Source organism: Astyanax mexicanus, chromosome 11 (assembly GCF_023375975.1).
Source record: "Astyanax mexicanus isolate ESR-SI-001 chromosome 11, AstMex3_surface, whole genome shotgun sequence".
NCBI lineage: Eukaryota > Metazoa > Chordata > Actinopteri > Characiformes > Acestrorhamphidae > Astyanax > Astyanax mexicanus.
In genome coordinates, this window is record NC_064418.1 from 49833894 (window position 1) to 49854620 (window position 20727).

Genomic DNA, 20727 nt, shown 5'->3' on the forward strand with positions numbered 1-20727 from the left:
AATGCTTTCTTTTGCCACTGGCTGCAGCACAACCCAAAGCATGATCCAACCACCCCCGTGTTTTTTACAATACATCAAAATTAGTGCACTTGTGATTAATTAAACTTTTTCTTCTTCTTCTTGAGACTGGATATTTAAATATAAATAAAAGAATCCGTGTTGGATCATATTTATATTAGTGGTGTCTGTCGAGCTTTTACTTTTTACTGAATAATAATATCTCATGGTAGTTTTACTGCTTTTTAAATTAGAATATTGTGATGTGCTTGGCTACTTGAGTTTAATTGAGAGTTTTCTGGAGAAAATACATGCTTGTGTAGCTCCATATTCCACACACAACAACCTGGAAAGAGTGTGGCTGTGTGTAAGAAAGAGAAAGAAAGAGAGTCATAAATAAAAATGTAATCTACCTTCTGAATTTAACAGTAGTGACACTGTGTTATATCACTTAATAAAACTGGTAATGTATGGCCAGGCACTGTAAACTTTGTCACTTGATTAATTCATGTTTAAACAGTATTAACCTGTTAAACGTTTACGTTGGCAATGTTGAAACACTAATGAAAAATGTGTAAATGTTCCTTTAAAAGCTTTAGAAAAGATTTTCCTAAAGACTCTTCAGTGATTGTTATATTAGTGCAGGAGTCGCTGCACAGTAGAACGGTGCTCCACCACCCTAGTAAGTGTCTGAAAAATCTTTCTGAAGGTGTTTTACAAGTACTTAAAACAGAGGTGTAGCATTACCTCCTGAACTTTAACGACCTGAAGGTGCTCTTTACTGCTGGGCGTCTGGCTGAGCGAAGTCAGTTAGCTTTTTTGCATGTAGCGTTCTTGCATGTAGAGTGACTCCTGATGGAAGGAAAAACAGGAGATTTTCTTTGCCGACGCGTCATTTGGTCTGTCCCCCCGGCCGCATAATTTTAGTGAGTTAAAAGCACGAAAGGTGGCAGGACAGATTGATGGAAGGGGCGTTTCATTCGCTGTATTGAAGCGCAGTAAAGCACAGGCTGACTGCCTTTACCAGGGGAACCGCGGGCCAAGGCAGGCGGGTCAATTTGTCCCCATAAATCCTCCGTTTTGTGTTAATTCTCCCATAAACTCCCCAGCTCATGATTGTGCTGACTCCCCTGGTGCATAAATCAGGTCAGGAGTAATTTCCGAGCTCCATCTCTCTCTGGGCAGATAAATATGAAGCGTTAAAACCACAGCTCGATGGCACTGGCGTCACACACGCTTCCACAGGTCGTGGGAAATACCGGACAAGAAGGGGTAAAAAATTAATGAAAGAAAGAAAACAGCATTTAGTGATCAGAGAAGGTAGAAAACCTTTGTTTCTTTGTTGTTTTAAAATGGGAAGGAATTTGGCGTAGTGTGTAAACATGGCTCAAATTTCAGAACTGTTCACATAGTTCATAAGGTTCAGCAAAATCAGCTTACAGCGTGTGTAATATTTAGAGTGTAACAGTAACTATTGTAAATTGATTTATATCTAATATAAATCTACAAAGTAAATCTGAAATAAATCTACAAAGTAATAATTGGAATATATTTACCTGTGTTTGTATACGTCTAAAAATAATCCAGTATGAATCTTCAGTGTGTGTAAACTTTACAGTCTAACAATGATCCAGTATGAATTTGTCCTGTGCAGATTTAGAGTAATAACTGTGGTAAAGGTTATTATACTTTTAATCCTGTATGAATCTGCAGTGTGTACATTTTTGAAAAGTCTGACCAGTAAAACTTGTGGAATGTGGAGTTTTCAAGCAATAACTGAGTGGTGATTTCAAATCCAGTATGAATCTGCAGTCTGTGAGGCTTTACAGTCTAAAAGTATTCTATAAGCAAGCTTGCTGTGTCGTTTTATTTTTTACAATGTAACATTAATGCTTGTATATTTATTTAAATCAGAGAAAAATCTACAGTTTGAAAGTAATAATTATGGAGTGTCTGTAATCTAGTATGTATCTGCATGTTGACAGTTATATTCAGTCATTTAAATCCAGTATGAATCTGGTGTGTTTACACTTTTTCAGTGAATTATTTTAATCCAGTATAAATATTAAGTGTCTGAGTCATTTTTAGGCAGTAATGTGATGTCGTTCAGTCTGAAATAATAATTTGGAAGTAATTTAAATCCACTATGAATCTGCAGTGTGTGCGTGCGTGCAGTGTTTCCAGTCTAAAAGTAATCACTGTGGAGTTACGTATATCCAGTATGTATTTGTCCTGTGCACATTTAGAGTATTAATTGTGATAAAGGTTATTAGATATCAGTTATGACTGTGAAGTGAGTTTATTCCAGTATGAATCTGCAGTGTGTGCAGTCTTTGCAGTCTAATAGTAATTATAGAGGAGTGCTAGTATAAATCTACTTATAAATCTCACATATTAAATCACACAGCCTGTTCTGGGAAAAGTAATCCATCTCTAATAGTGTTTAAGGTGCTTGATTAGTGTTATTAGGCAGACAAATGGTATTTTAATGTGGACTGTGTTACTCATAAATGTGACCCCAATGACTCTGAACTCACAGTACACACACACACACACAGTCAGCTGCGAGTCAGTCACTTAACCAGGCAGATATGTTTAATAGTGGATGTAAATGTGCTAACAGGCAGAGTGAGTAATGGTCTGAAGTGGGTTTGGAGCAGTGTTGAGTCATCTTGTACTGATCAGTCCAGTAAAAACACTGCTTTAAAACAAAACAGCTGCTGCGCAGCACGCATTCTTACATAAACAGCTTCCTAGGAATGGCTTACGATCAAGCGTATTGAACATGTGTTAAAGAGTAACAAAAAAACAGGACTACAGAAATATTATGCAGAAAAAATAACAGAGTTCCTTTTAAATGAAGATCAGCATTTGTTTTTGTTGTCCTCAATAACATTTCCCTCTCAGCGCTGGATCTTCCTCTGTTCTCTTTGTGTTTCCTGCCAAAAGATGCGCTCCCCCTCTGCTCTTCGCCTCTCCTTTGAAGAGCGTTTAATCCAGCGAAGAAAAACTCGCTGCAGCTGCGGCTGCTGACGGAGATCATTGGAACGCATTAAAGCCTGATGGAGTCAAATCCAAACACTCGGATTTCTCTTCCCACCGCGGCTGGACCACGCTTTAGAATCCGCTGCTCCCGTTAAAGCGAAAATGTGCTGAATAATCAGATTTACACAGTTTTTACACCCTGAACCCTTTTACCCCAGTTACCCTAGATACCAAATCTATGGATGATCAACCAGGACATGCCTGGTGTCTGAAGATTGCTTCTTTATACAGTTTATACTGGAGTCATGAGGATAATGTAGTTAGTTAACCTAAGTAATGGTAAAGGGGTTTATACACCACCAATTAGCAAATTATGACTACACTGACATGGCAAAAGTCATGGGACAGCAGTGCGTAAACTGTTGTAATGTAGGAAGATATAAGGAGTCACTTGAACAGCATTCTTGTGCCAAAGTCATATAATTAAGGCTGGGACAATATATCGATATCGATAGATGCATCTATTGAACCATCTAGGTGCCCTAAACTCCCTAATACTCGCCCCTCAATTAGACTTACTAAAGTTACTGCTTTATTACTCCACATGGTGGTGCTATAATGAAATGAACAGGGTTAATAATCCTGAGGTGAAGAATATTGTTTTTGAAATTAGGGGTAACTAAAACACCAATAAAACAGTTATTCTTGGTATTTGATTATTTAGGAGTATTTTATTCTCTTCAGTAATACAGATGCTGTGAAGTATCGTAGAAAATTGACTTGTGATATATCTAGTGTTAAAAGTGTTGTTTGCAATGGAAAACGTCATAGAAAGCGTTAATTATCACCCACAGTGGACACAGTTCAGTGGGTGGTAAGGATGGTGACCGGCAGTGTCTGCCTTAAATTGTCCGTGTGAACAGACGAGTGACAAGCTCAGTGCAGCACTCTTTAGCTTTAATGGGACAGGGCATATTTGATGGGAGATGATACTAGTTCTTGATGCGGACAGCAGCAGCAGCTGCGATTGGTCAGTCAAGCCTATACTTATTTATACTGCTTTATACTTCTGTGGATCCACAAGCGCATAAGTATTAATATGGGCAGATGAGTACAACAAGTGGACATGTACAGCTGTCCATGAGAGGCTACTCAAAGCATGATTTGTATTTATTGCAGTGTGGTAAAATTACACTACTTACTAACTGTAGGAGCAAAACATGCTAATCCTTGCCACCAGCTTGAGGCAAGTTTGCACAATTCAGGCACTTGCATTTCATTTATATGTCTAAATGTTTGTGGACACCTTTTCGAATGAATGCAGCATTTAGAGACTTTGAGTTGTCCTTGCTAAAAGAGTTGTGTACATGCTCAAGCTCTTGCCACTGAATGCAGTCAAATCCTCACAGAAGTTTTCCATCCAAATCTGGTAGAAATCCTATCATTGAACAGTAGAGACAGTTGCAGGTGCCCCAATACTTTTGTTCATACATTGTACTTAAAACAGTGCTAACTGATGGATTATTAGCTTTGCCTGTAGTGCAGCACATATGTCTCAGTTGTCTAAGTAAGAAAAACTGTGTAAGTTTGATTTTTCAGAACTATCGCTTTAAGCTCCCTCGTCATTGTCTCTTTAATTCCTCCACATCTCCCCTTTCAGGGAGTCTCATATGAACCCGCCCCCCCCAAACACACACACACACACACACACACACTCATCCTCACTTATCACTCACGCTCACACAGCAATGTCAATTGAACATTTTGTTCGTGCAAATAACGACAAAAAATAAAGTATATAAAAACAATGTCATAAAAGCCAAAACAAAATATAAGAAACACGTCTCTGCTACAAACTCGCCGACATTGGAGAAGAACGTACAATAGTGCAATTTCTTTCAGTTTTCTGGGGTACATCCTGGTGTCTGGAGTTTGTCCGTGTGGGAGTGTGTGTGGGGTCCGGTTAGTAGCGGCTGGGTCTTCCTGAACGATTTCCCGGACTTCTGCTGCTCTCCCAACGCTGGAAAAACAACAGCAACAAAACTGAATCACTCACAGGATCAGCACAAGGGGTAGAGCTAAAGTTTTAGAAGTGTGTACTTGTTTCTGACACTTTCCTGATGAATAGTTATTAATATTACAAACTATATATATTAAATAAGTGTAACATCGTATAAGAAAAATAAATGTAACCCAGTTGTGCACCTCTGGGGCATCCTCAAACAGAAGGTGGAGAAGCACAAGGTCTCTAACATCCACCAGCTCCATGATTTTGTTAAGGAGAGGTGGAAGAGGATTCCAGTGGAAACCTGGGAAGCTCTAGCAAATTTGATCCCCAAGAGACTTTAAGGCAGTGCTGGAAAATATTGACACTTTGGGCAAAATTTGGCCATTTTTAATTGTACTTGTTTAGATGTACTCACTTTTGTTGCCAGTGGTTTAGCTGCACAAGCTGTACACTGACTACACTGTATGAAAGTGTCTTATCTTCAATGAGGTACTCACTTTTGTGAGATATGATATATTTCAATGACCTATATATTCATACACCTACTAGATATATACACCCACTGGACACACATATTTTGCAAACATGTGAAATGTGTATCTTGGAATACCTTCACTTTGCGTCCTAACCGGTCCTTCCACTTCTGTGCAATAGAGTTATCAATGAGCAGCAACCTGTGGAGGAGTTCATAACCTTTAGAAAAGTGTTCACTTACTCACAATTCACAAAATAAATTCACAAAGGTTTTATTCTATAAACTACTGACATTTCTCCCAAATTCCAAATAAAAATATTTATTTAGAGATTTTATTTGCAGAAAATTAAAAAAACTGTCCATAAAATTAAAGATGCAATGAAAACAAGTTCATATTCATTTAGAAATAACAATACTAATTTTAAAACACTAATGTTTTTAAAAATCAATATTTGGTGCAGTAACCCTGATTTTTAACTTTAATGTATCTTGGCATCATGTTCTCCTCCACCAGTCTTACACCATGCTTTTGGGTGACCTTATGCCACTCCTGGTGCAAATATCCAAGCAGTTCAGTTTGGTGGTTTGATGGCTTGTGATCATCCATCATCCCCTTGATTATATTCCAGAGGTTTTTTAATGAGGTTCAGGTCTGAAGATTGGGCTGGGCATAAAAGGGTCTTAATCTAATTCTTTATATAATTCCTTATTCTTTCATAATTCTACTCATTAATCCATGATTGACCTAGCTGTGTAGCACAGAGCATTGTCCAGCTGAAAAAAAACAGTCCTCAGACTCAGGGAACATTGCCAGATAAGTTTGTATGTGGATAAGGATAAGTTTGTATGTGGGCTTTACATGCATTCTTTTCAAAGACAAATCTGCTGAAGCATCCCCAAATCATCACTGATCCTCCACTGTATTTGACCGTCTGACCATTAGCTGACCAGGTGTTGGGCAAAGCTGAAAGTGTTGTCAGTAGTTTAAAGAATAAAACAGAAATGCATACACCTTTTTAAATAGTAAAATCAGAGAAACTAATGTGTTAAAGTCAAAAAGTCCCGGTAGATTAAATCAGATGTTACCTGGAGCGTTCCTCGTTCTCGTAGCCCATGATGAGATATTCCTCGTTAGCGGTGAGAGGGGGGCAGGGGCAGCCTGAGCTGTAGTGCAGAGTGACCGTGTCCCGAGGAATGTTGACCAAAGATGATTTCAGGACATCTTTCACTTCCACGATGGCGCTGAGGTCATGATTACGGCTCTTTATCTCTTTCACTCGGGCTCTTATGACTTAAAAAACACAAAAACAAAGTTAATTTGCTTAAAACCACAGAACTATTCATTAATTCCTTTATATCTGCTATGAATTAAGTAAGTATTATGGATTATTCATGATCTACTATGTATTATTCAGTGAATTGCATAAGTATCTACTATGAATTATGTGAAGTGCACTATTCAGGAACTAGTATTAATAAATTATCCTCTACAAATGATGTATCTACTGTAAATTATTTAGTTTTCACTATGAACTGTTCAGTATCCAGAGTGAGATTTTCAGTATCTACTCTAAATAATTCAGTGTCTGATGTATTAGTCAGCAATTATTATTAATTATTCATATCTTCTCTGAATGACTTAAAATCTAAGAATTATTCAGTAACTATGAACAGTATATAGTACTGAATTATTCATTATACCCTATTATTTATTTAGCATATACTAGATATTCACAGTATGAATTCATTTAGATTCTCTTATAATGCCAGATATTAATCTTGCCTAATGACTTACCATAATTATAGTTGTTCTTCATGTAGGTTTTTTGGGCGGGTCTCACAGACTTGCACTTGCAACGTTCTGGAAATAAATTTAAAAAGTGCTTTTAACAAATATTAACAAACACATTGGGCCTTATTTATCAATAAATGCACTGATAAATATGTTAATAAATATAAATATGTTTGATAAATATGGGCCAGTGAATCTATATTAGTGAACAAAGTTATTTTCTAATGTCTAATATATTCAGGCACACAATAGGAAACATAATGCCTCATAATGTGTAATACATGAATATGCAATACAGTTTTTTTCATGTGTAATTAATGTCAATTTTTGATTATTCACAATTTGTATTATTTGTTATAGTTCATATTGTTAATACTTTTCTCTATAAATATATTTTCTTTAATAAATCTGTAGAGGATGAAGATCAAGCATACTATTATATACTTATTTAAAAAAAAAAGATAAAAATCTGTTTTGAAAGGTATGAAGTTAAAATAAACAGTAATGCTCTGTTGGTAAGCTGCAGTATTATACAATACTCTCGCGCCGGTGACCCGGTCAGACTCTGGGTGTGTTACATAACTCCTGCATGTACAGTACGTGTACAGTACAGCCTGAGTGCTGTGTAGATCTGGTGAGGATTGAGGAGTAGAGAGTGTGTAAGTACCACTGACTCCTTTACAGTTTCCGTTGTTGGAGTCTGAGGGGAAGTCCGGGTTCGACTCTGTAATGGATGAGAAGAGTGTTTTAGAGTTTCACCCAAAAGAACTTTGACCATTTGACACCCCACCCCCACACCCCCCTTATTCAAGACCCCGTTTATCCAGTCCCACGGGACGGAGATCGTCTTACGTTTTTAAAGCTCATGATTCATCTTCAGGCCGCATTGGTTTTGGCAAGTTTACCAACCCCCACAAACCCAACATCCACCTCCTCTTTTTCCCTGTTTCTCTTAGAAACTCAAGCCTCAATTATTAATGACCCTCATCATAAACTCACTCGATCAATCAACCTTTATTTAAACTCTGAGTACAACTGAGGGTGGACCTTGTTTACAGTGTATCAAAATAATATAGATTAATAAACATAATTCTTATCATTATAAAAGCCTTAAAAAGACAAAGAGCAAATAAAGTAAATAAAACTGTAAAATATATGTAAGCAGTAACTAAAAACAATAAAGGAAAGAACCAATGAACAGTAAAAGAAAGTTTAAAAATTTTAAAGTTTAAGTTCTCCCTGTGTCTGTGTGGGAATTTCTGGGGACTCCGGTTTCTTCCCACAGTCCAAAAACATGTCAATCAGGTGAACTGGACACTATAAATTAGCAGCAGCTAGGCATGCTGGGACTGCTTCTACAAACATTAGTGAAAAAATGGGTCTCAGGCTCTCAGGAGCTCAGTGAACTCCAGCACTGTGGTACAGTGATAGGATGCAGCACCTGTACAACAAGTCCAGTCATGAAATTTCTCTACTCACTACTAAATATTCCACAGCCAACTGTCAGTGATATTATAACACAGTGACAGAGACTGGGAACGACAGCGACTCTGTGCTCCATCAGTGTAAAATAACAGAGTGGGCCAGCGGATGCTGAGGAGCATAGTGCACAGAGTTCACCAACTTTCTGCAGAGTCACTACATCACTACGCACCTCCAAACTTCATGTAGCTTCAGAGTTCATCACTACACACCTCTAAACTTCATGTAGCTTCAGAGTTCATCACTACACACCTCTAAACTTCATGTAGCTTCAGAGTTCATCATCACTACACACCTCCAAACTTCATGTAGCTTCAGAGTTCATCACTACATACCTCCAAACTTCATGTAGCTTCAGAGTTCATCACTACACACCTCCAAACTTCATGTAGCTTCAGAGTTCATCACTACACACCTCCAAACTTCATGTAGCTTCAGAGTTCATCATCACTACACACCTCCAAACTTCATGTAGCTTCAGAGTTCATCACTACACACCTCCAAACTTCATGTAGCTTCAGAGTTCATCACTACACACCTCCAAACTTCATGTAGCTTCAGAGTTCATCACTACATACCTCCAAACTTCATGTAGCTTCAGAGTTCATCACTACACACCTCCAAACTTCATGTAGCTTCAGAGTTCATCACTACACACCTCCAAACTTCATGTAGCTTCAGATTAGTTCATCACTACACACCTCCAAACTTCATGTAGCTTCAGATTAGATCATCACTACACACTTCCAAACTTCATGTAGCTTCAGAGTTCATCACTACACACCTCCAAACTTCATGTAGCTTCAGATTAGATCATCACTACACACCTCCAAACTTCATGTAGCTTCAGATTAGATCATCACTACACACCTCCAAACTTCATGTAGCTTCAGAGTTCATCACTACACACCTCCAAACTTCATGTAGCTTCAGAGTTCATCACTACACGCCTCCAAACTTCATGTAGCTTCAGAGTTCATCACTACACGCCTCCAAACTTCATGTAGCTTCAGAGTTCATCATTACACACCTCCAAACTTCATGTAGCTTCAGATTAGATCAACAACAGTGTAGAGGACTCATGGAATGGAGAGAGCTGAGCTGCTCCATCCAAATCTCACATGACTAAACACGGCAGTGAAGACCAGTGGAGGACACTTTTGGCAATATAGTTTATTAAAATACTAAAACATACCAAAATGCTAAAACATAAACTGACCAGCAGAACAACCCAACCCAACTCGGCACAATACTGGGGCCAAATATAAACTGAATACGGGGGGAAAAGCTGTTCTCTTACCGGGGTTGCATTTGGATGGGTCTTGATTGTAGGGATTATCTTTAGAATAAAGACAGGTTTTAATTAAATCAACAATTTAATCAACGATTAAGCATAACATTATGACCCTTTACCTATTTGTTTCCACACATTAACAGCATATCTGTTTTGCACTGATTTTGCTATTTACTTTTAATTGCTTGTTTTTGTTACATTTTTATTTTGTTGCACCATTATTAATTACATGGTAAATTACTGTTTGTGTTACTTTAAATTGGAGAAAGTAGATTTATTTGTTGCTACTGAATATATGAATCTGTTCATTTTAGACGAAATAAAATTTTTACATTTTAATTTTGTTGCAGTAGTTTACTCCTAAAATTAACTTTCAAGAATTCAGTGTTTTTTATTCAGGCACGAATATCATTAACACAAAAATATTTGTAGTATTTGTAATCTATTCCTTTACAAGTACCTGTACCTGTACAATGCAGTAATACACAGAAGTGAAGTCAAATAAATGTCAATTATAACAGTTTCATACATCCAGTAGGAACAAATACATCTATAAATGTTTGTCAATCACAGAAAAATCTACACAAAAGTGCAGCATATTTGGATGCTATTTGATGTAGCATATAAACTGCAATGATTTAATGAATTTGCTTTCAAGTGTCCTGCTGCTATCGCTATATGGAGTATTTTTGGAGATATTATAGAGTACAATATATCATAGTACTCTACAATACTTTACGACATCTTTGTTACTTTGAGTAAAAGTACAAGTGCTCTATCAAAGTGACTTGAGTGGAAGATGAAGTGTTCTTTAAGCACCACACTTGAGTAGAAGTACTGAAGTGTTTTGGTACTTAAGTGCTGCAAGTTTATTTTAAAATGTAATACTAAAGTAGTGAAAGTAAATGTACAGTACTCTGTTGTGAAGTTAATTACCGTAAGCAGTGGAAAGTTCTCAGAGTGAAAGGCAGAAGCTTGATTTACTCAGTGATGAGCAGCTTAATCAAACCTGGTGACAGTGCAGAGCATCTACAGCTTTGGCTTTAGTGATAATGTGGGTTTGGAATGATTCCTAACATTTTTGTAATTGTAACGAGTAATGATGCAGCACATAAAAAAGTATCAAAAAGTAAAAGAATTAAATTAATTCAAAATATGTAGTGAAGTAAAAAAAAAAAAAAATACTCCAGTAGATACTGATACAGCATTTTAGTACTTAAGTGTACAGTATGTAGTGAAGTACTTCTACTTCTAGTTTAGAGTTAAGGGTTTAGAGTGACAGTGACTGGCTGTACATACCTGGTCCCTCCACCTTGACTATGGCCTCAGGTGAGATGCAGACCCCGCGGTCATACACAGGCAGCTCCTCGCACGCCAGGCTCTCGGGCCAAGTGTGGTTGTAGCGTTTCATGACTGGCTCGCAGCCGCACTTGGCACGCTCGCACACGGCCTTGCAGGGCTTGATGGGGTCGTGCTGGAAGTCGATGGTGCAGATGGGCGCGTACATGGCGCACAGGAAGAACAGCAGCTCGGGGCTGCAGCGCGTGCCCAGCAGACCCTCGAACTGCTCGATGGCCAGCACGGCGTTGGCCTGCGTGCTGTGGTGCAGGTGGTTGGGCATCTTGGTCATGTTCCAGGGCATGGACTTGCACATGGGGATGCGCACGGGCTCGCAGGATGCGGCAGCTGCGCGTCGGGCGCCACACAGCACGCTCACCACGGCCAGCAGGCGCACGAGGGTCTCGTGAGGTGACGAAGACGACGGCGACAACATGGTGAAAGACGAAGAACACAGGAGCACGCACTCACAGTCCAGGTGATCAGAATGCCAATAGGTTGGATGGGTGATGGAGAGAGTCTCTTTATAGAGCGTGCATGAAGCAACCGTGCCAAACACAACCCAACCAACTGGACCTTCTCCAACTGTGTGTCTATCTATCTACCTATCTATCTACACGCTTGTGCGTCATGGAGAGCACGGAGAGACGGTGTCATCGCCTTCACTCCTCATCGACACAGTGACGGAATGCACACACACACACACAGAGTGAGAGAGAGAGAAAGAGAGAGAGAGAGAGGGAGGAATAGAGGACACACAGATCCAACCGGTGACGCACAACAGCCTCGCGCCTCTCCACACTCCAGGACTGCGCTCCTCTCCGCTGCCTCGCGCCGAGGAAAGTGAGATCACCGCGCGCTCCACCTCCAGCAGAAAAGGCAGGAGGGGCCGTGGCCGGTGGGGGGTTTGAGGGAGGGATGGAGGGGGGTGGGTTTGGAGGGTGGGGTGGTTAGAGCTGGAGGGGAACGGGAAAGAATGGGGGAGGGGGGTGAAAGAAGCACAGGGACCTTGTGCGTAAAAACGGTACACACTACCCTACTCACTACTCAGCCCAGAACCCAGAGCTGCTGCACTTATTGCATATAGACTCTAAATTACACCTACAAATCAAGACAGACTCATGCTCATGTGTAATAATCTGGAATATACAGTACCAGTCATGAGGTTTGACAAACCTTCTCATATTTAAATTATCTTCTACATTGTAGATTAATATTGAATACATGAAAAATGATTAAGGGACACATATCGTCACTGTCCAATGAAAAACACTCATCTCCATTTTTGTCGATTTTTAGTTTACTACATAATTTAAACAACTGTCCCTCACACTGTGCCATAATTTCTTGATGAAAGGACCAATAGAAACTCTTCAAAATTACCTAAAATAAATCCTTTTTACATTGACTACTATTGAGAAAGTTTACAAGTTTTTTTTCTCTCTCCTGTAAAGTTGCTGTTTTGGAAAGAAGTGTTTTTCATTGGACAGCGACGATATGGAGTTGCGTAGTTAACAGTAAAAAAAAGTTTTTTTTTTGTTAGTCCTCCACAATCCCCTGAACAAAACCCACCTAGGATGGCTGATTTGGGATGAGCAGGAAGGAAAAGCAGCAACTATTGTTCAGCACCTCCAGGAACTTTATTCCAGGTGACTCTACCTCCTGAGAAAAATTAGAAAATACCAAGAGTTTGCAGATCTGTCCTCAAAGATAAATGTGTCACTAACAAGAATTTTAAGTATAAAACATATTCTGGAAGTAAAATCCAGTAAACCTAAATGATACAAAAGTTAACAGTAAACTACAAGTGCTTTTAATCAACAAATTAACTAAAAGTATTGTTTGAAGATGCTCAGAAAAACACAAATCCACCCAAACTCTATCTATGGATGTTGGTATAAAGATTTATATAGTATAGTGAGTATAACTAGTTAGTTCATAATTACATTTCTAATTTGTTCTGTTTGTGAACAGTACTGCATGTGTCTGTGTTTATCTGCTGTGGTTCCCTAGAGAACGAGGCCTGCGGTTCAGCGAGACTCGACTCCTAAAGATGAATAAATCCTGTAGGACAAACCTGAGGTTAGCTGTGAAACATCAGGTCAACAAAGCTGTAGGCCAATACACATGTTCATTTAAAGCAACCACCATGACAGCTGCTCTAATTACCGTCAATTAGTGGCAGTCGGCTTTAATGGGGTGTTAACTGTTTGCTGAGGGGGGTTTTGGCTCGTGAGAAAACCAAAGCGGAGGCCTAGAGATCACACAGTCAGGACTAACAGGAACTCAAATACACTGAAATTATACAAAAAACACTCAACCTTCCATTATTAAAACTTTTAAAGTTGACTAGATCTGGGGTTTGGTAACAGATGGACGGTGCTAGGATGGTCAGATTAGTAGGTTCTGGGCTTTGATATGAATGACGTGGATTATGGCTATATTTTATTCCAGTTTTTAGTTATTAAACTCAGAACACTGGAATACAGCTGGCAGCTTAATACTAGATGGTTTAACAGACTGATGGTATCAATGAAAATGGCTAACAGATACTGAATTAATGGCTGATGTTTTATATTATAATGATGATACTGTGCTGAGTAGATAAAGTAAGTTCTGCTGTTTGATATGATGTGTGAATCTGTACATTACTCTCTGGTCTTCAGTTATAAATGTCCAAACACCAGCATGTAGTTACAGCCTCAGTGCAGCTTTTGGGCAGGTTCTGAGTGATTGACGTTGTTGAAATATTTTGTATGGCGATAAATATTGATATCCAATGTGTCCAGCCATATGTGTAAAAAAAATATATTTAGAGTAAATCTTGAAAAATTGTTGTTTGAAAAGACAATTGCTATTAACCCATTAAATGTTAAAATTGGCTTATTCTGGACATGAATCAATCTGTATATGCTCGAGTTGCTGATGGCGGTGAACACTCAGGCAGGCCGTGCCTAACTCTGGTATGTGAGGTATGAACGTAACGGGCACCGGGTCCTCTCCTCCATTATTCAGGAGTGTAAATTTCTGTCCACACTGACAAATACAACCTGCTGGAGCTTTGAACTGAAGCAGATTTGGTGTAAATCTTCCAACTGCAGCTCAGCCAAGCACCACCATGAGGCTGTTTTCTGGGTTGTGCTTTGTTTCAAATGAGTTGTATTTTATCTGCGGTGAAGAGTATTGGTTGTTAAATTCTGTGAAACTGACACCAATAAATCCATAATTGCTGGTATTTCCTTATTTAGTATTTTACTAGTATCTTCAGTATCACAGATGCTGTGAAGTATTGTAGAGTATTGTCTTGTTATCTATCGAGTATCCCAGAAGCACAGAATTGTGATATTACCTTTATCATGAGCAACATATCGTGATTATATTGTACCGTGAGATCGCCTTGTGTGATTCACACTCCTAATGTACAAATACATTAATACCTTACTTAAGTAGAAATTAGTTTATCCTGCTTACTCTCTACTGTCCAGAGAATTTGAACAGAGAAGATTATCTTTTAGATTTAGGAGCACTGCTGTGAGGATTTGATTGTATTGTGTAATACAGAGTTATGGATTTTACAACTAACATTGTACTTGAGGCTGAATCAAGGTTAATGTTTGTTCTATATTCTACAATTACAGTAGGTACAGACTCACCAGCATAATCTATGCTGTGACGCACCTTATTGGGAGTCAGATTTAGGCACAACACCGCTTCCTTTCCTTTTCTACTACTATTGTTTAATGGGTGATTATAGCCTGGCTAAAGTTCCTGTAATTGGTCTGAAACATCTAGAAAAATGTTTCACACTGCAGACAAGCTGGACCATGGTTCAGTAGATCTTGTCGCTGAATGCAATCAAATCTTTGCAGAAATTTTCTAAAATAAAATCTAGATGAAGTTAATTCCTTCGAGCTGCAGAAACGATGAATGAACAGGTGTTCCAATAATTCTGTTGATAATTATAACACAAGACCACACACTGTGCATATGACCCGATGTTTATTTAATGTTATGGAAGATACATGGTCATTTCCAAAAATTCAAAACATATAAAATTGATACGGGGTCAAAGAGGGGGAGAACAACTTATAAACATTCAATAAATATGTAAGAATGTTTATCATCATCATCATCATCATCATCATCATCATCATACCACACAGAAAGTTACAATGGAACCTAAATGCCCACGGGCATCATGAAAGTTAGTTAAAAAATTATACTATGCTTTATACAAACAACACTATAGGTTGCTTTTATAACATGTAGTTACCCCACAATTCTGCTGTTTCAAATGAGATGCTATATCATATCATTATTTTGGCAAATGTGTCAAAGGAACACAAAAAGGTGTGATCATAAAAAAAAGCAAAAGAATTCACAGAGCTAGAGAAAGAATGCACGCGGTAACCCACAAAGATTAGAGCTAGAACGACATCGAAAAGAAGAACCACTGTGTTTCATAGAGGCATCTGTTATGTTAACGAGCATTTTAGAGTCATGTAGTTATCTCTGTAATACTTCCCCCCATCCCACCCTCCCCTCTACCCGACCCCATTCCATCAAACCAACACACACAGCCAAGTACTTTAGTGTTTCTTTTTTTTTTTCTTGTTGTTCTTCTTCTTTTTCCCCAAAATCATCACAAATCACACCCACCCTTCCCTCCCCCCTAAAGAAAATAAACAAAACGATCCCGAACCAAAAAAGAAAACACAAAATCTGGTCAAAATTATACTTAGTGTTACTCGTCCCTGACAACCAAACTTAGTGTATTATAACTGCTCAATAAACAACCGTCTCTCTCTCTCCTCTCTCTGTAACTTTCTCCTCCACCTCTCTTCTCTTTCTCTCTCTTTTCTATTTAGTGTCTTACAGTTTTGAAGAAGGTTTGATCCCAAATGAAGTCTTGCACTGGTCAGGCTGCAGGACCGGCGGGTCCCGGAGGAGTGTGTGGAATGAAGCTGGTCCCACGTGCCCCTGGTCGAGACGCCGCTCACGCGGACGCGGAAACGGACTGCTTGTACACGGCGTGGTAGGCGTTTCGGAGCAGCACGTAAGGGAAACAGGACTCCAGAAGGTCCATGGTGAGGAATGGGGACTCCTGAACGATCTACAGCAAAAAAAATAAATAACAGAAAGCAACATTAGGTGAAATCAGATCATTCTCTCAAGCTGTTTTCACCAGAACTTCCCAGAATTCAGCCAGTGATGTTCTTTGTTAGGTTCATTTTAACGTTCACCCCCAGCATTTCGAAATGCAGTACTTTTAGCCGATGCTCCCAACAAGCTTACCATGCTAGCTAATAGGGACATAGCATTACCCATGCAAATAAATCACTCAAAGTTCTGAGGTTCCTGTAATTTAAAACGAGGCACTGAGAACGTAGATATTGCATAGATTAATAACAGTTCATTAAAAACACTGTTTATACACACAGTACCTTCCGCTAGTTTATTAAAAACACTGTTTATACACACAAAGTACCTTTAAAAAGTTTTCCGGAAATTAAGTTACGATAATTTGACTGACGAGCACAAACATATGAAAGGTATGATATGGAAACAAACTGCAAAATGAATTCTGTGGAAATGCATGATTTCTAGTTGTTATCTAGTTGTTATTGTTGCTGAAAATATCTCTATAATATTAATGCATTTACATTGATTTCATTTTGCAATCTGTTCCCCTCTCCTAAGTTGTAAAAGTCATAATACTGACAATAGTTGTAATACTTTAATAATAGCTGTAAAAGATTGAGAATAGTTGTACTACTGAGAATAAAGTTGTAACAGTTAGAGAATAAAGTCGTAATATTATGAGAAAAGTCCTATTATTATTTGAAAAGAAAGTCTTAATATTTTAAGAATGTTTCCCTCTCCTATGCCTCTATCGCAAGCATTGTAAGCCTGTTTGAAACATTGGCTAAAAGCACTGTATTTGGGAATGCTGGGGGTGAACAGATGTGTACTGTTCGACAAAAGTTGAATTACAGTATCACTCTATATTGCAATAAGTTGAGTCGTAACCCCTGTATAAACTGCAAGAAGTACAGAAAGAGTAGCACACAATGTGAATTCTCCAGAGAATTGCCAGCTCTATTCAACAGAACAACAAAACACTGCAATGTCAGTTGTTTTCCAGTATTGTGCAGCCCAAATTGGATGCAAATTCTTTATTAAAGTGACTGATTGCCTGATTGTCCTCACCAGATGCTAAGCCTTCACTATAGAGGCACGCAATACGTGCAAACCTGAATAACATCATTATCTTGCATAACCTAAGAACAGAAAGCTGTTGAAAAGAAGAGACGGCGCACACACACACTTGTACAGGCATTCATTCGCAGTCCCACAGGCCCACCCATCTCATGCAAAAGCTGTGAGAACAGATTTTGGGGCTTTACTGGTGGCTTTGCCAGTCTGCTGCGGGGCAGAGTGTGGGTCTGGCACTGGGTGGAGGACACACACATGTTGTCAGCCTGATAAAGACATTTGTCACTTTCCATTACACAATAGCAGCAGTCTGCCTGCAGATTACACTTCAAAGAGAGGCTAATCCACCAGTCAAATCCCACTCCAGCTCTTCTGATCAAACGACAGCGGATACATATGCATGACTGCAGACGCACCGTCAAATACAAATCCTTTAAACAGCCTGGAGTATCACAGCACCGCACCGCAGTGCCAGACCAGCGCTTTCTCCTTCAAACAACAGCTACGACTCATGTCTTTATATTCTTCCACTCACTGATCAGATAAAGATGTTCAGCTCAAGATTCCATCGACTCTTTAAACTAAGGGGTTACATGCACACTACAGCACCTAAACTACCACTCAACAGTTTGGGATCACTTGGCATCAAATTTTCCTTTTTACCAAAGAAAAACACAAAACTAATTTTCATGCAATTCACAAACAATTTGTTCCATTACACAATTCACTTAAATGTACAAGATGATTTTAAAGAATAGAAAGTTTGAATTAATCCCCTGGTAAGGCTGCCAATCCAAATAAGAATTTCAATTAAGACTAATTGATTGTTAGGAAACCCTTTTTCAATTTTGTTACACAGTTGTAAAGCATTATACGAATAATAAGGGAGCATAAAAGGGAGCTCGGCACTGTAGATTAGTTTAGTATCTGAATCAGCAGAAGTTGTTGGCTTTGACCAAAATGGTCAAAGATAAAAAGAAAAGAATCTGAAATTGTCTTACCATGCTGTTAACTATTATTCCCTTCAGAAAATAACACAAATTGGCTCTAACAAGGACATAAAGAGGAGTGGGAGGCCCCGATGCACAACTGTGCAATAAGATAAATATCACAGTGTGTGCAGTTTGAGACAATGCGTCTCACTTTAATAGATTTTACATGCTAAATAATTCAGAGTATGTTATAATGATTAATTTGCAGTTTATCTGCTGTCAGGTCAGTTGTGACTCCTGGTGGCGATGTGGGCAACATTTCTAAACACTCTGAATTTAAGCTGAGGTCTGAATAAAGAGCCTAAAGATCAGCAGTTTACTGAGTGAGGTGACGGCGGAGGGAGACTCACCATGTCCAGCAGAAGGTAAACAGACTCGCGGTTCCTGGTGGTCGTCTTGTCCGTCTCCTGGCCAATCTTCAGCAAGCTGGAGGAGGCAAGCTGCAGCAAGGAGACAGTGAAAAGGGTGAGTGGAAAAAGTGTATTTTTAATATCATTCCATACGTTAAATATACAGATAATGATTATAATATGTGCAGAAATATGTCATATAAAAGTGTTTTCCTTGTAGAGAATGGGGCCACGTATTTAAAGGTGTGCTTAAAGTAATATGGTGTTTAAGGGCCACTGTTTGTTTAAACAGAATTCAGAGAAGTCAGAATAAATTCGTAATATTTTGAGGAATGTCATAATTTACCTTGAGAAGAAAGTTGTAATACTTTGAGAATAGTTGTAATATTTTAATAATAATTGTACTACTGAGAACAAAGTTGTAACAGTTTGAGAATAAAGTCGCAATATTATGAGAAAAGTCATAATATTTGAAAAGTTGTAATATTTAGAGAATATGCGTAGTAATTTGAGAAAAAAAAGTCATAAGTCATAATATTTAAAGAATGGATTAGCGGCACCACTTGAAGTAATAAAGCAGTAACTTTAGCATGTGTAATAGGAGTTTAGCCCATGTTTTAATAAAAAAATATCCATATTTGACGCTTTATATTGATGCAATAAAAAGAAAATATGATAAATCACTATATGTCCCACCCCAAGTCTTTTATTATTGTAACAGTGGGCCTAAAGCAGCTTCGTAGCTAACAGAGTTAGTCCAGTTAGTATTTCTCTGCTCTAACACTCCAGCTGAAGTAGAGCTGTGTAATAAACACAAGCTGAATTGGGAGTGTTACTGCAGTGAAACCCTGGACTGTGCCTCAGGCTGAAGCCAGCAGGGCTAAAGCTGTTGAATTTGGAGAGGTTAATCAGCAGCACGGTGTCTGCAGAAGTGTGGAACTCACAGCGAGGAACTCCTTCAGACGATCCTCAATGCTGCCCTTGTGGATGGTGAAAAGTGCAGCAGCAATCTGGTTAATGGCCTTAGCCAGACAGTGGATGTTGTTGCAGTGGCCTAAAATAAAGTTTGCAGAGAGTCAACAGTTATACAGTCAACACAGTTATACAGTCAAGAGTGAGCTTACACAACCAGAAATAGCACAGCATGAAAAAATTCTCCTTTAAGCACAAGGCTAATGCAGCTAACAATAAATGAAAGCTTTATAGCCCATTAGATTAACCTCAGTATGGCTGCAGCTACTGCAGTCTTTGGCTGTGTTAAGACAGGAGGTAAATGTGGCCCAAATCCGATATTTTACATCAAATATGACACAGCTGCCTCGTTTTTTTGGAAGTGTAAACAGCAAAAACACATTAAACCTGATATTTTTAATATATTATGCTGGAAAATCCTCCAATGTGTCTGAATAAAAAGAATTCTGTAAAGAAGAGTGGAACAAAATTCCTCCACAGAGATGTGAAAGACTCGTTGCCAGTTATTGGTAAAGCTTGATTAAGGTTGTTGCATCCAAGGGTAGAACAACCAAAATATTAGGTTTAGGGGTCAAATACATTTTCACACAGACTTTGGAATAGATTTATCTACCTCAGGTTATCTTTGTCTGTTTGTCAATCTGAAAAAATGTAAATATGATAAAAAAGCCAAAACAAGAGAAATCCGTTATGGACAAATACTGTTTTTTTTCACACTGTAAGGCGCACCGGATCATAAGGCACATTATGCAACACCAGTAAGGCACAGGGGTGTCACCATGTTTCCCTTCTAATTCAGCAGTAATGTATAATCTAATCTAAGGTA

General features: G+C 38.6%; 2 protein-coding genes and 1 long non-coding RNA gene across 11 annotated transcripts in view; all 3 read right to left on the bottom strand.

Moving 5' to 3' along the window:
- Window positions 1-2574: 2574 nt before the first annotated feature.
- frzb (frizzled related protein) lies at window positions 2575-12218 on the bottom strand. The gene is made up of 7 exons (XM_007244362.4): window positions 11333-12218; window positions 10040-10078; window positions 7925-7981; window positions 7261-7326; window positions 6552-6756; window positions 5601-5664; window positions 2575-5002 (listed from the first exon to the last, which is right to left on the bottom strand). Exons 1-7 carry the CDS (start codon window positions 11805-11807, stop codon window positions 4946-4948), a joined length of 963 nt encoding a protein of 320 aa, XP_007244424.1. The 5' UTR covers window positions 11808-12218; the 3' UTR covers window positions 2575-4945.
- Window positions 7991-10031, bottom strand: LOC125804939 (uncharacterized). Of its 6 annotated transcripts, none has more exons than XR_007441156.1 (4): window positions 9567-10031; window positions 9318-9397; window positions 9035-9277; window positions 7991-8991 (listed from the first exon to the last, which is right to left on the bottom strand). It is a non-coding gene; the product is annotated as an uncharacterized LOC125804939 (long non-coding RNA). The 6 variants fall into 6 exon arrangements; XR_007441154.1 differs by having other exon boundaries at window positions 9115-9277; window positions 9524-10031; XR_007441153.1 differs by having other exon boundaries at window positions 9075-9277; window positions 9524-10031.
- Window positions 12219-15351: 3133 nt separating the features above from the next.
- The window catches only part of nckap1 (NCK-associated protein 1), a 72058-nt gene continuing 66682 nt past the window's right edge, over window positions 15352-20727 (bottom strand). For all 4 annotated transcript variants that reach the window (XM_049484840.1, XM_049484839.1, XM_049484842.1 and 1 more), the window contains 3 exons: window positions 19874-19983; window positions 18930-19019; window positions 15352-16484 (listed from right to left, as the gene is read on the bottom strand). In XM_049484840.1, the coding sequence (XP_049340797.1) occupies window positions 16368-16484; window positions 18930-19019; window positions 19874-19983 (317 nt within the window). In that variant the 3' untranslated portion in view covers window positions 15352-16367. The remainder of the gene's footprint in view (window positions 16485-18929; window positions 19020-19873; window positions 19984-20727) is intronic.